At 44.1% G+C, this 15,150-nt stretch overlaps 2 protein-coding genes across 4 annotated transcripts in view; one reads left to right on the top strand and one right to left on the bottom strand.

Annotated features, from left to right (window-relative positions):
• Positions 1 to 6,443, bottom strand: LOC131591396 (PHD finger-like domain-containing protein 5A). Its single transcript, XM_058862035.1, has 4 exons — positions 6,232 to 6,443; positions 5,074 to 5,097; positions 3,670 to 3,836; positions 1 to 694 (listed from the first exon to the last, which is right to left on the bottom strand). The coding sequence occupies exons 1-4, from the start codon at positions 6,281 to 6,283 to the stop codon at positions 605 to 607; spliced, it is 333 nt and encodes a 110-aa protein (XP_058718018.1). The 5' UTR covers positions 6,284 to 6,443; the 3' UTR covers positions 1 to 604.
• The window catches only part of LOC131591395 (aconitate hydratase, mitochondrial), a 27,075-nt gene continuing 13,934 nt past the window's right edge, over positions 2,010 to 15,150 (top strand). The window contains exons 1-4 of one of the 3 annotated variants that reach the window (XM_058862032.1): positions 2,010 to 2,070; positions 4,783 to 4,853; positions 12,295 to 12,437; positions 13,489 to 13,747. In XM_058862032.1, the coding sequence (XP_058718015.1) occupies positions 2,025 to 2,070; positions 4,783 to 4,853; positions 12,295 to 12,437; positions 13,489 to 13,747 (519 nt within the window). In that variant the 5' untranslated portion in view covers positions 2,010 to 2,024. Of the gene's footprint in view, positions 2,071 to 4,782; positions 4,854 to 6,508; positions 6,666 to 6,813; positions 6,955 to 12,294; positions 12,438 to 13,488; positions 13,748 to 15,150 lie in introns of those variants that run through there. The other 2 variants (XM_058862033.1, XM_058862031.1) reach the window with 2 other exon arrangements.

Consider the following 15,150-nt stretch of genomic DNA (forward strand, 5'->3'; position numbering starts at 1 on the left):
TAAAAACCCAAAAGAAAAAGCTTTATTGGTATGCATCCTACAGAAATGGCTACAAGAAATGGCCTTGGAGTTAGCTGTCAAAGAAAACAAGGAACAGCTGTGCTCTCCCTAGGAAGGTACCAGCCATGAGCAGATTCCTTACAAAACAGGGCAGCATGGAAATATACTGTAGGAAGAGAGGAGGGGAGCAGATTGATGCTTCATTCTTCAACACTGATGGATGGGGCAATTTCAAACAGTTGAGAGGAGGCCCAGTAAGAACAACCTCAAGGTGTTTCTCCACTCTAAAAACAGCACTTCCCATTTTTACATAGCTCCTCTATGTGTAAGTGCTTGCCAACTCTGCTCTGTATAGAGAGCTGGGGCAACTACTAGCAGAGCTTCTGCAAAGGCAGAAGACAGTAATCTTCATTTGCCCTCTCTCATCATTGGTTCTGATCAGGTTTCAGTCCCCACTCAGTGTGTTATTTCTCCAACCCCAAGTATATTACTGAATTTGTACTGTTTTAGAAAAAAAAATCAACCAGTTTTCAATAAGAGTAAAGTCCACAGATGTTCCAAGACCCTCTTGCCAATCCAAGGAGGTAGCCACGTATGAAGAGGATCACCTCTTCTTGAAGCCATACTTTTTCCTTTCATAGAAAAGATCTGTCTTGGAACTGCCCAGGTTGACGATCTTAGGGCAACCATCTCTCTGAAAGAAAATAAACTGCAAGTTAGGAAAGGAGCAAACACCGAATAACATCATAGTTGTAGCAGGTTCTCAGTTGCCACACTCCTCGCCCTGTCCTCAACACATTTCAAACACCTGTACAGATAAATTGCTCTCCAGTGCTGGTTACCTGTAAGACAGTGAAACAGAGAAGAGGATGGCTATCTTTTCAACATTACTGTAGGACATGCTCTCCCTCAGGGCTGAAATGGAAAACAGTTCATATAACATCAGCCATTAGTGAAAACATTGAATTATTTCTAAATCAGGATATGCAGGACTTCTAGGGCCCAGAGGAATAACCTTTCCCCTCCTTAGACAAAAAGAATCTTGCTGCTCTAGATGTCACCAAACCATTCTTGTGTTTAGGAACCCCTCAGCTGTGACAGCAGAACTGAACCATAGGTTTCTTGCATCCTGGATCGATTACTGCAGAGGCTGTAGGGTCAGCTACTCACAGCAGCTACACAGATAGGTTCTTGTACCTCAGTTCCAGTAGATGGTGAGAAAAAAGCCACAAGAAAAGCAAGGGGAGTAGGGGAAACCCTCCTGAGAAGTGTGGTTGCAAAATCACATCAGAAATGCACCTCTTGGTATACCTGGGAACATTTGCCCGTGGGCCACCTGAGCCCAGCATCTGCATAATTCTTTAGGGCAAAACATTATGGTTGGCCACAGCAGCTGTGAGGGGCCCAGCAGGCAGAGGAACACGTGTCCTTGGCTGAAGTACAATCCTGAGTGCATTAGATTTAGAAAGCCCCTGGGCAGATGTCAGATGCTGTAGAATCTGCAACCAAGCTTCCTGGCTCCCATGCCAGAGATGCAATCTGGTGGGGAGGATCTGCATGATAGGAATAACAGGAGAGGTAGGGAACAGAAATCATCCCTCCCCCATACACCTGCCACAACCCATTTCTAGCTACTGTCTCCTTATTTCATTTTGAACCTCAATAGTAGGACTCTTTCAAGCCTTGCCTCCCACGATCCATGGAGTCTGTTCAAATCTTGACAACCTTATTGCAGGGCTCTGTTCATTCTTCCACCTCCTCCTAAGGACACAGCTCATGAGCACCCTCCTTTCCCCAAGAAAAGATTACTATTTGCAACTCACAGATGTCCTGGGTGACAAGGTGAGATTCTGGCCTTTACCCACAGATCGAAGTGGGCTGACACAATACTTCATTTCTTCCTCCACTAGAATAAATGAACCAAGAGTAACCAGGTCCTTTGCTTTGTGCCACATAGCATTCCCCTTTGCCCTCCATTTTATTTGCTTTCTTGCTTCAGTATCTTTTCCAGTCTTTCTCTGAGGATGATGAAAGTGCTGTGGCTGAAACCTTGGACTGTTAAAGCTTCAGGTACAGAGCTCTGCCCAGCTGTTTTTCTTATTCACATCAGCACCAGATACCATAATTGTGACAGGCAGCAGCACACCTAATTTTTCTCCTTCTGGGCTCCCTATGCTTGTGCCAGCACTTTCCAGTCCTGCAACAAATCATGTCAAATCTACTGTTTCAGATCTGCAACTTCACATCTGCAATACTGAGTTTTCTGCCACAGAGCAACTTTCTTCACTCACAGTAGCATTCACCGGGTGTCAAAATACCCCAGACCTGTTATTCTCCTCTAGCTCTGTTTTCTACAGTCCTCCCTGACAGAGTAGCTGGTTATTTCACACCTGAATCAAATATAAGATACAGATGCATCTTAGGTTATGAGAAACATTTGTTGGGAACCCCTATGAATTGATAAAAACAAAAACAAGCCTATTTTATTCATGACTTATAAAGCCAGGCATCTTCATTCCAAAGGCAAGTGAACAAAACTACTGTTTTTCACAACAATTAGAAAGTAGGAGGCAGCACCACCATCACAGCACTTATATCCATATTTAGATACAGAGAAAGACTATGGTCCTATTAGATCTAATGACTAAATTCAAATGAGGACCTGCTCCTATTCTGGATTTGGCTGCAGGCCTCTAGAGAAAACAGGCACTGGAGAGAATTAAAGCAGCAACTTGCACAGCTGAGGACACTCCTGTAAACCACTCTCTCAGCACATTCTTCACAGTCATTAGGGTGTGTAGGAAATGACATTTGCAAAGCACCAAACAACTTTTAAAAGAAACTCTCACAGCTACCAGGCCTATATTCTGGGATAGCAGAGCTGTAAGCATCATGTTCTTGTTCTTCTGTAAGGTCTTTGTAACATGAACTGCTTTGGTGGAGTTCATGTCCTGCACTCATTGTGTTGGATTATTAACAAAAGCCTTACAAGGGGTGAATAGCTGCTTCATTTCACATGTGCAGTGGCTTTCAGCAAAATATTATAAAAAGATGATAGCTCTGGATATAGACAAAAGGGACCATTACATCAAAAAGCATTAGCAGAAAGAGAAGTATCTACAATACAAACCATTCCAGAAAAGAATAAGAAAACATAAATTGTACCCCACTGAAATTATACAAGAAGCATCAAAATTGTGAAACACAATTAGCAGTGGAGCCATTGGACACTAAGGACCAACTTTACCTTGTTATTCAAAGAAAAACAAAGGTTTTGATTCCACAGGCCTTACAGTACCATATGTGCTCTTAATCAGTGGCTCATAATGGACTTCTAGTGAGGAGCTGCTCCTACCACTGCCTTGCAGTGTCTGCAATATTTCTGACCCTGGTGAAACCTAGGCTGGAGCTGTAGTAAGATAACAACCTGAAGTGGCAACAAGCAGACTGTGGAGGAAATGAACTGTGAGTGTGCAAAACAGCCAGAGATCCTTAGAATGAAGAGAGTTACAATACCTCAAAATGCTTTGCAAACACGGGGACCGATCAACAGGGAAAGAAAGGTTTGAGTTATCGCAAACGAGTGCCAATTGTCCCAGCACTAATTTTGGCAGTTCCAAGCCCCTTAAAGGTAAGCATGGCTACTGTGTAGCTGGGATGGCAACTCACATCTTTTTCCTGGATGGTGCACTCCTTGCAGTAGTAGGCATCGGACACGCCGGGCCCCCCGCAGATGACGCATCGGCCCTGGTAAGAGCCGTAGTTACACTCGTCACAGATGCGCACCAGGGTGCAGGGCCGCACGTAGGAGTCGCAGATCACACACTTGCCATCACCTGTGAGCACAGCACAGCCTTTGGTTACAGAATGTCCTTTTTGCCACCCCCAGGTCAGAGGAAAAGCTTCCTAGTCAAGTGACTTTCCTGTACACTCATAGACATTACAGCTGAACTGCAGAAATGTGCCTTGCAGGCACAGGGCACAACTTTGCACTGCACACAGACTTGAGAGGAACAAGGGCCGTGGCCTGCAATATTTGAGGGTTGTTTTACATTTAGTCATACATTCACAGTCAGAGAAAAAACCCAAAATTACTTCTTTGTGATTAGTCAAGATTTGCTTAGATTGTACCACTACCTTTACACTACAACTTTTCCTGACTTACTCACTTGCAAAACAAAAAAAGCCAGACTGACAGGACTAGAGTCCTTACCTACAGAGAAGCAGCAGTGTGTGCTTCTCCCACAGTGCCACATCAACAAAAGTCTGGAGTTACTATCCTCAAAGAGAAAAGAGATTATACTCATGGTCCCTTTAATCCTTCATCTGTGAGAAAGCCAAAGAAAGAGCAAACTGGCATAAGCAGCCATTTCACAGAAGTTGCCCTTGCGCTCTCACAAGGAACGGAGTGAAATTCAAGTACTCATATCATACAGGCGAGGAGCCATCAGATGCCAGTGACAGTTTCTGCTGAGCTGGATCTTAACCAAAACACTGACCTACGGATGAAAGGCTTCATATCCTATTACCAGTTCCCAAGGTATCTAATCCAGACTCCCACAAACAGCTTGTCTAACCTGCTCTTAAATCTCTGGCGTGACAAATCTCAGCTACTACCAATGGGAATCTGTTCTTTCCTGCTCTAACTTTAGGTGCTTGCCCTCCATTTCTTCTTCTCCTAGATGCTAATGGGAACCTTTCTCGCAGTAGGATGAAGCCAGAATCCAAAAATGCATTTTCCCCCTGCTTTGAAATGATCAGTATGATATTTTGGTATTACAGATTATAAGGATCCAGTGAAGCAGTATACAGTGAAGCACTGTAGCCTCAGCCAGTGGAAATGCTGGGAACAGGTACTCTAGAACTGCGCTTGTGCAAAAGTCTGTTTGAGCTTGCAACTTTTTAAGTACTCCTTGAGCTACACTTGCAATGTTAAGGTAATTGTTCCCTTCTCAAAGAGTGCCATCAAGTTTGTGGTAAAAGCAAAAATAGATTCCAACCTTTGAATCCAAACTGCATGCTCTAACCACAACACTATGTTCTCAAGCAACTAAATGTGGATGCTATACTTACATTTTTCACAGAGTCTTCCAATTGCTGGAAAAAAAAATAAAAAAAATAATTATTTGAGGCAGGAGAAAAAATTAAGTAACTATGAGCTTGAATGTCAAATAATTATCTTCTGCAATGAGTAGTCCTTCAAAAAATTAAAGGTTAAACCACAGAAATGGTTTGAGCATAAATACAAACATTAATGATAAACAATATATATCTTCCTGGAGACATTTATCAGGACTAAAGATGCACTATGAATGCACAATAACACTCCTCTGCAGTAAGAAAACCTACATCCATAATTCCATTTCAAACACAGCCAGTGTGTCTGACTGAAGGAAATGCTGTACATGAGTCTTGGCACAGCTTTTACACTGGTTTTAGTGGTGGGGGGAAATCAATTGTTTGTTTAAAGCAGCCCAAACACTTCTTTGCTTTAGAACATAAAGATAGTTAAATGTATCTTAGAAATCTTGTCACTTGTCTGGGACACTCATAACAATGATGTTAGGAACTTGGATAAATGCCATAAATAGCAAGTTTCAAAGACTAGATGTCCACATTCACAAAGGCTAAATAGTGATTTGAAGAGAGACAAGTGATTTGTCAGGACATAACTTTTCAACATATACAAATGGTTAGAAGCACTGACTATACTAAAAAGAGATTTCCCACGGACAGTGCAGCTGAATGTGTCGCATTTATGGATCTTGCAGAAAGCTGCTCATTAAATTTGTTTTCTAGTGAGTGACAAAAACCTGGAAGGGATACCTCAACTTCTAATCTTGTATAAGAGTTCTTTGAACCTTACTCAGACGCGACAAGGGTAAATCCCGTTATCTACATTACAGGGAAAACCCGGAAGATAACTTTTGTCTCGCAGCCAGAAAGATGCTCCCAAATGCTGCTGGAACCTTAACGCACGCCGGGCCATCGAAATAAAGGTTAAATAAAAGGAAAACAAAAGCGGGAAGGAGAGGGGGAGGGAGAGGAAGGGAGGAGCGGGTGGCGCACATCGCCCCTCCTGCTCCCCACCCCCCCCGCCGGGCCTAGCGGCCGCGCGCGCCCAACGGCCGCTAACGGGCCCACGCGCGCGCGCGCCTCCCGCTCGCCCCGCAGCGGGAAAAGGGGTGAAGGGACCCCCCCATCCTCATCCCCCCTTCCCCCGGGACTCACCGACACCCGCCTGCTTGCGGCAGAAGATGAGGTCCGGGTGGTGCTTGGCCATAGCGAGGCGATACCCGCCCGGCGCTGCTACTGCTGCGGGCCCGCGGAGCCCTCACCACCGCACCGCCCCCGGGTCCTGGCCGGGGTGAGAGCAGCGCCTCCCAAAGCGCCTCCCCCGAGGGGAAAAGTGCCGGGGGATTCCGAGATAAACCCTCGCCCCTAAAACTACTCCATCCCTAGCCTTTCGCCGCCCAGAAGAGCCCCGAGTGACAACCGAGAACCCCCTCCCTGTTGCGGGTGTCTCCCTGCCAGGACCTGCGCGGCCACGCCCCCCGGCGCGCGCCGGAGATGTCAAAGGGGCGGCGTGACGCCATCGCGGCGCGACTCCATCTTTGTCAGTGAACAAAATGGCGCCGTACTGCGTGCTGGCGGCTCGGCTGAGGGTGAGCGGCGGCAGCGGGCGGGGCAGGCAGCGGGCGGGACGGGCGGCGGGGATTGCGGCCGGGACAAGATCATTGCCCGCTGGGCGGCCGGGAGGGCGGCCGCCCGCCCGCAGCCTCGGGGTCGAGCCGTCCCCGCCTCCGCGTGTAGGTCAGCGTGTCCCCGATGCGGCCCCACGCCCCGTTTCCATGGCGATGGTGGGGCGGCCGCGGCTTTGGCGGCGGCGGCGGCGTGGCCGATGCTCGGGCCCTGGGGCAGGGCGTCTCCCGCCCCCGGGCCCGGCCGGTCAAGGTGAGTGCAAGGTGAACGGGGCGGCGGGGACGCGGCCTGGCGCCGCCGCCTCCCCGTCCGCCCGGACCGCGCTGCGGTGCGCTGGAGTCGCTGTCAAAGCTCCGGGCCTAACAGGGCAGAGAGCCCCGGGGCATGGGCCTGAATGGTGAAATAAAAGATCTTTCCCCGGGGCAGGCATTTTTCTTTCCTTCGTCTTGTATTATTTCCCCTTATGGGCGTGCGGTGGCACAAGGTGACTGACCCTTTGTTGTGTGAGTGAGCTGTCTTTTGGCTACTTTGCTTCAAAAATCCTTTTAATACAAACAGAGGCCCCTGGGCGACAAAGATGCCAACATCTCTGTATAAATGGGAGCTAGGAAGGCTGAAGAAGCAGGGGGGTCAGGCACATAAATAACCTTTTTTCCCGGAGCTGTGATAGTGGCTCTTGCATTCTTGTCTGTCATGACCTCTAAAATTCACCTTTGCCAGTAATATGATCTTGACACAGAGATTGCCTTCCTTGAGACTTCGTTGTGTTTAGTGTCTACTCAGTAATAAAGTTTTCATGATCTTTTAAAGCCTGTAAGGCAAATACGAGGTGCAATTTTCTGTTTAGGGCTGCTAAGGGATAAGGAAGCCTTTGCTCCCCTGTGATAAAGGCAGCCAGCATAACTTCTCCTTTTGCCACGTGTGACCTTGGCCAATTCATTCCCCTTTCCTAGGGAACTGAAGTAAGAATTTGGTTGGCTTTTAGTATTCTGAAAGTCTTTTGTGAATCTTCATTCCAGTTTTATTATTACTGTCTTACTTTAGAGGTAGATGTTTTGGAAAAGTATAGGGATTTTTAAATTTAAGTGAAAGTTACAGAATAGCACCATTGCAGGTTGGTATATTTGTTCTTAGTTGTTAAATAGTTTTTAGTTTGTACTTTGAACAGAAATGACTACTCATAAAATGAAGGCAAATCTTTTATTAGGGTAATGAATTGGTTCTCATTTTATGGTGTGACATTGCATGAGAACAAGTAGTCATTTGCTAAAATTAATATTGTATTATGCAAAACAAAGGCTGTGCTGGCACAGTCAATATGGGGAATTTAGTATTCCAGGAGGTTGTCATCTATTATCAGACTCAAGGTGCATATTTTTTTCCTCCCTGTGAAGGACTAAATCTGTAATCAGTTTGATGGTGACCAAACATGCCTCTAGGTGATGTCTTTAGGAAGCAGGGGTTTTTTGCCTCTTTGTGCCAGACTAGAGATTAATGAGTATGAGTATCATCTTGTCAATCACTGTGATAGTGCCAGCATTGTCCATGGCACATATTACTACTATTGGTTCTGTTTACCTCCCATTTTGGAACTGTTTTGGAACTGGAACTGCAGAGAAAGCTTGCTGCTGAGGGAAGTAAATTGGAATTAGCCTGATTTGGACTGACTGTCCTATTTAAAGTATAGTTCTAATAGCCTCAGGGGGTCAAGATCTCTTCTCTGCCTACCTGAGATAATGCTTTTAGTAACATTCCATTTTTAGAGCCACATTGGCTGACGATTGACTGAAAGGGAGGACTGTAAAGCTCTTAACTGCCTGAAATATCGGGTTTATTGAGGGCATTGTGGGTAAGTACTGAAATTATGCATGGGCAGCTTTGTGTATCTGGGAGAAATGTTGTTCAGGGCTAAAGTCATCTTCAGAACCATAATTTTGGTTGCTATTTTGAGGTGGGTCTAGAAAATGAGCCTGCATTTACAATTTGATTATACCACACTGCTTTTTTTTTTTTTTTTTCCATTTTATTTTTCTTTTTTAGGCTGAATCATGGTGAATACTGGAAACTTGGCTAGTGTTCTTAGATGAGGGAAGATGAGGAAAGATGGTATTTTGGGTTTCAACTGGGATTTCTAGGACAGATTTCCCAGATAGGAGTGCACGTAACACATTTGCTACTCTTTTGAACATGAGCTTTTGCTCACTGGGCTCATCTGCCTTACTGGCTGCCAAAATGCAAGTTATTTTCTGAATTCAGACTCCCCTTGCATCTGGAACATTCACTGTAGTGAGCTAAATGCAAGATAGCTGCCTTAAAATCTGTAAAGAGCAGTGTTAGCTTCCATACAGAGATTTCAGAAATAATGACCCATTTATTAGACTGGCTTTTTTCTGTCTTTTAAGGAAGCCTTTCACCTCATAAAATACCAATAGGCTTAGGAGCCCTGTAATGATTACTGTCATTCCTTTTACTGAAATTTGAACAAGGACGTGCAAACTGGAATAAGGGATTCAGTGCCAGGTGAGAGGAGGTCACTTGGCAGCTTTTGGTTAGGCTGGCAATAAACAGTTCCTGGATAAAAGGGTAAATTTATAGATTGGTGGCTGCCTGCTTCCCTTGGCTGTTTGGCTCAAGGCACTTCTCACTACTTATTAAAAAAAATACCATGGAAGCCCTCACAAAGCATTAGTGCATTCCCTCTCAGAGAAGTGTGAGAGGCAATGAAGCTGGGAACTGTCAAGCTTGTGACTTTTCCTTAATCTTGCAGTTCTGCCACCCCATTTCTGAGGATACAATAGAAGAAGGACATGCATGGAGAACAGACAGGTGTCATGAGTGATATATTGTAGATTCTTTGAGAGGAGAACTCACACTTTCAAACCAGGCAGTTTATGCTTGGTGGTGGGTGGTGGTGGAGCCTTAGACTTGCTGGCTGCCAGCATGAGAACAACTATATTGAATCAAATTAATTCCCAGCAGAAATATGGGATTAGATTTATATCCTGGTAAAATGAAGATGGCACTTTTTAATTAGGTGGCTTTTAAAATTCTTATGTAGAGAAAAATGATTCTCTAGTCTCTCTAGATTCTCAGCACTAATGCTGATTGGTTTAGGCAGTTATTTCCCCTGGGTCATATTGGCCATTACAGAAACAGACCTTCAGTTTTCCAGACTTCTCCAGGTCCAGACAGAATCCTTCATCTTAAACACACTCTCTTCCTGCTTTTGGTAGCCTGAAGCTGTGGTTAGCAGGATTCAACTACTTTGTATTGATGATTTCACAGTTACCAGCTGAATACTGACATAGTATTGTGAAAAAAATTACATTTCCTTGTGCCATTTCATGAAGTGAAAAGACCCATAGATGTGTAAAAAAAGATTTTACCTGAATTTTGTTTGAAAAGTTTTGTTGTACCTCTTTTTGGAGAGCCCTGCTTCAGATTTCTGTTTTAATCAGCTTTGGTCCCACACAACACTAAGATGCTATGAAGCCTCTGCTGTTACTTTTATTTTCATATGTGTTCTTCTCTATGATGAATTAAGAAGAAAATACTGCATTAAACCACAATATAGTTCCTGGCCTGGGAAAGAGATTATTTTTCCATGAACAGTGATTAAATAGCTCAGTGGTTTTTTTCAAGCCACTCCAGCAGTTGGAGACTTTCACAAGACAGTGAATATCTTGTAAGGTAAAAAAAAAAAAAGGCCGGAACAAAGCAAACATAAAAGTTACACAGCTGCTAGGTAAAGAGCAGCTTGGCCTAGTTTGTATGTTAAACAAAGAGAAGCTGGGTGGTGTTTGATTGGGTGTGGGTGGTTGTTCTGGGGGTTTTTTTGGGCGTTTTTTGCTGGTGGAATAGGGAACGGTCTTAAGTCTGACACCTGTGATAAGTTCTGGAAGTTCTAAGATTAAAGTGCAGCACAGTGAAATTTGATGACTGGGCTTCCCATGCACTCATGGAGGAGCAGTGCCCTCTTTGTGCCACAAGGTTCACTTTCCTCAGATACTCTTCTGAGTATCTGACAGTGTTGTGCACCTGCTGGAGGTCTGTACTGCTTCTACCAAAAGCTCTTTGTGTAATGGCTTAGGATAGTTTGGTAAAAATGCAAACTGCACCCTTAGTGCACCGAGTAGTGTGATCTTGCCTAGCTTTCTCAAAATTTTTGTTGCAAAAGATACTAACAAGTGTTATCAAAAGGATAATAAAACAAGAGACTTGGCTAAAAATTGGTGATGTCTCTTTGATCGTGATTACTTCAGGCAATCTTTTCAATACTGGTAATAAGAAAGCTGGAAAAAATATTCACTTGAACAGATTTAAAGAATTAACTAGTTTTCTTGACAGTGGTAAAAAAACCAAACCAGTGGTAGGTACAATGATTGTGTTCTGAACAAGGACATGCAAAATAAGTGTTTAGTGTAATACTGCTACATTTATTAACCTGTACTTATCGAAACTTTGTAACACTGAAGTAGCGGATGAATAGAAAAAGTGGGATTAAGATTAAGGTGTAATACTGGAGGAGGAAGAACAACTCTGAACTCTTTTCTTCAGTCTGTTTCTAGACTTCTAATGCTCATGAGTGAGACTTTGAAGGCATGTAAGAAATGCATGTGCCAAATCCTTGGAAGTTTTTATGGAGGCTGCTGTCTGACTCACTTTTCAAAGCTGCGTGAGAGCTTTTAGCCCTGGGCACTGGCCTGTCTCTTTCAGGTCAGGTGCTGTAAAGGTGCCTCACCGTAGCCTGCCCTTCTCCTGTGTTCCAGGAAACTGTCTCACTGTGGAGGCTGCCAAGTGAAATTTGGGCTATTTTTTCCCCTGGCACTTTTTGCTGATGCATTCAGCTCTCGGTATAGTTCACTTATCATGCAGTTAACTCACCTGTGGGGTAAGGACAAGGCTTTTTGGAGGTGAAAGGTGAGGGTGCTGTTGTGAGAGTGAGGAAAAGAGCACCTGGTTCTGTGCAGCCAGGGTGGTGGAGCTGGTGTGGTTTTTTCACATCTTGCTTCTCCTGCTGTGTGTTACATTGTAGACCAGGCCCCTACACCAAAGTCTCCTTCTGATTTTTAGTAAGTTTTGTAGCAGTATGGAGGGATCCTGCCTAGGAAATTTAGTATGTGATGGCAGAACTGAGGTGTGTCCACTCAGTCTCATGCTGTGTCACCTACCAGTCCTCCAATGTCAACTCAATGGCAGCAAGCAAATACAAACCAGGAACAGCATTGGCTCTTCTCCACCATGACTCTGATCTATAAGGAGTATGGCAAACTGGAGCTTTCTTGAGAATTGGCTTCACACTGCCTGAAAGCAGATTTCTCATTTGAAAGCATAAGGCATCTGGTGCAACAAATAAAAATGTGGAATAATTTAGTAAATGCTACCTGTTCTGGGTACCTTGGTGTCTCACTGTTTAAGATAATATGCAGTAGTGTATGAGGAAATGTATTTGGGTGTCTTTAAAAACCTTTGCAATTTTTCTATTCCTCGGTCTGTAAAATCCCAGTAACAAAAACTGAAAAACATTTTTTATTGATATGTTACAGAAATTCACTCTACAGGGTTCCAGTGCTAATACTCTCCTTTTTTCAGCATGCCTTGAATAGTGGGGTACGACGCTACCATGTGGCTCCTGTCCTGTGCGCACGGGCCAAGGTGGCCATGAGCCACTTTGAACCTAATGAATACATAAATTATGAAAAGCTGGAGAAGAACATCAACATTGTCCGTAAGAGGTAAGAGTGTAGAAGGGAAGAAGGGAGGGGTCAGTGTATTGAATTGAGCTCTGCAATGACAGGAGATGAAGAAAAAAATGTCGTGGGGCCCTGGTACAAGGAATGTTTACTAGGGAAAACAGCACTGAACAGAGGCAGTGATAAATATAGTGAAGGATGAGTTGGTAGTGTCTCCTCATGGTGGTGGGGCACTGTGGGAAGGATTGAAGGATATGAGGAAGCACTGCAACATGCAGAGAACCAGGCCAGCGCAGAGGAGGTGCTAGAAAGAGATCCATCCTCTTTGTTTAATACCCTTGTTGAGGAGTCTTCACATTGGCCCTTGCTTCTTTCTGGGGCAGCAGCACGTGGGCAATGGTTGTTACAGGTTAATGCTTCTTTGAGCTGTGTTCTGCTGTAGGTGTTAGGCATGGAACAAAGGGCCAAGAATTCATAGCATATGTAAACATAGTGACCTTAATCTGCTGATAGAGGCTTGTGTGCCTGCTAATTTGTTATTCCTGCTCCACTTACTGTGGCAGTGGTTTGTATGACTATGTCCTTCAGTCTTTGTGTCCCTTGTTAAATGCAGTAGCTCTTCTTTCAAGTTGTTGTGTTAATTACTTCTCAGAAGATCTTGCTACATACATAAATAGATTCCTCAGCTGATACAGCTGCAGGATGAAAGGTCTGAGGTCATGAAACTCCACTTACTTGTATTTGCTGTGGGATCTGGTATTTGTGATTTGAGGCTGACCTCTTTCTCACCTCTACATTTGCTGTTCTGAAGTATGATTCAAGAAGTGAGCAGTCAATGTTTCTTTTACGGTATAGGAAGATTAGAAAAGAAAGCATAAAATGACACAAATTTATATGTTTTTGAACTTTATCAACTGAACCCTTGTTTTAACCATGTGCCAGTTGATATTTTAGTGCTGTAAGAAGAGCATGGAGGTTCTGTGTGCTAATAGGTCTTAACAGTCTGAGCAATGTAGGGAAGCATTCTGTTACATGCTTAAAAGGGCAAATGTTGAAGTACACAAGATGCACATTCTAAAATTATTCTCCCCAGGCTCGACCGCCCACTGACCTTGTCTGAGAAGATTGTATATGGACACCTGGATGACCCAGCAAAACAGGAGATTGAGCGCGGCAAGACCTATCTGCGCTTACGGCCAGACCGTGTGGCCATGCAGGATGCCACAGCTCAGATGGCAATGCTTCAGTTCATCAGCAGTGGGCTGCCAAAAGTGGCTGTGCCTTCCACCATCCACTGTGATCACCTCATCGAGGCCCAGTCAGGTGGTGAAAAGGATCTTCAAAGAGCCAAGGTCACTGTTGCAGAGACTTAACTTCTGTTTGAAAATGTCCTTTCAGTTGAAGAAAGAGCTTATTTTAATTTTTTTTCCCCAGAAGGACAGCCAGAAACCAGATATGGTAATAGATTGCCTATGGTGGTCAGCTCTGTAGGTCAAATGCAGCAAAGAAACAGACTAAATGGATTTTTGGGAGTTTTTCAGCTCAGATTCATCCATTACATGGTTTACAGGACCATAAAATGTGGGAAAAGCTAGTCTTAAGTTGTTATTGATAGAAGCCCAGATCAAGTATGCTCTGGAGAGAGAAGATATTTCAGCTAAAGGAGAGAAAAAAATTATTTCAAAGGGGAAGAAAGGAAGTCAGATTACTCTATGTTGCAGTATGGCAGTGTGAAAAACTTAATGAACATATGTCTGCATTGCACTGGTGTATCCTGTGAGGGGGAGGCGAGTAGTTACTTTCCCAGACCATTTGCTAGTGATTATCTGAAGAGCAATAACTGAGTCATGAGCAGCTTTCATGGCTCATGGGTATAGTATAAATGTGTGTAAAAGTATGGAGGATGTTGGGTTTTATTTGGGAATTTCAAAGTGTTGTTTGTCCAACTGCTGATTCACTGCCCTTTTTAAATTTTCTATTCAACTGCCTATTCCTTCCCAAAAGAGCTTCTGTAATATATAGACAGGTTTATCTCTAACCAGCATACCACAATGCATCTGCTAAGGAAATCTTGTTATGCCGAGTGGACTTAGCCTAAGTCCACTGTCAGAGCCATAAGGAATTGCACCTGGAATGTTGATACCAGAATTTACAAACAGTAAACAGGGGTCAGCTGCATAATTTTAAGCTGGAACATTTTAAGATTTTAGTCCATACCTATTCTCAGAAACTTGTGGTGTTGAAGTATCTGCTTTTGGCCTTCTTCAGTGGGCCACAATAAAGCAACTTGCACCACTCAAGAGTGATTTGGGGAGTGCTTGCTCTGCTTGTCTCAGTCCTAAGTTGTGCAATTAACAGTTTAAGACTTAACTAAATCAGACAGTTTCTTTTCTCCCATTCACCTCCTGTTTTCCCCTTTCCCCTATTCCTGCATATATTCTCAATGGTGCAATTATATTTGCTGCAGCCCTGAATTGAGCTGAGTCCCTTCTTTGCCTTCCACTCTGAGCAGAGCAAGTAAAGGTCCTGCCTTCTTCTGACTGGCTTCTGCTGCTGCCAACTGGCACACAATGAATGCTGGCATGCCAGAGGGTGGTTTGGATTTACTGGGGGAGGGATGCACAAACAGAGTGGAGTGACCCAACTCCCAGTGGAAAACGAGGCTTAAAGAGCTGCTGCTGCCTCTTGGGAAACTTCTGCAAATGTGTGCTGAGACAATTCTTCAATTATCTCGTTTCCTCTTTCCCTTTATTCT

This window comes from Poecile atricapillus, chromosome W, assembly GCF_030490865.1.
Source record: "Poecile atricapillus isolate bPoeAtr1 chromosome W, bPoeAtr1.hap1, whole genome shotgun sequence".
NCBI lineage: Eukaryota > Metazoa > Chordata > Aves > Passeriformes > Paridae > Poecile > Poecile atricapillus.

Bases quoted from the DNA above. Each gene is read 5' to 3' on its own strand.
- LOC131591396 (XM_058862035.1), bottom strand. From the start codon at position 6,283: ATGGCCAAGCACCACCCGGACCTCATCTTCTGCCGCAAGCAGGCGGGT. The intron at 3,837-5,073 runs GTAAGTATAGCA...CTGTGCTCACAG, and splicing joins TGGAAGACTCTGTGAAAAAT to GTGATGGCAAGTGTGTGATC. The intron at 695-3,669 runs GTGAGTTGCCAT...ATTTTCTTTCAG, and splicing joins GCACCATCCAGGAAAAAGAT to AGAGATGGTTGCCCTAAGAT.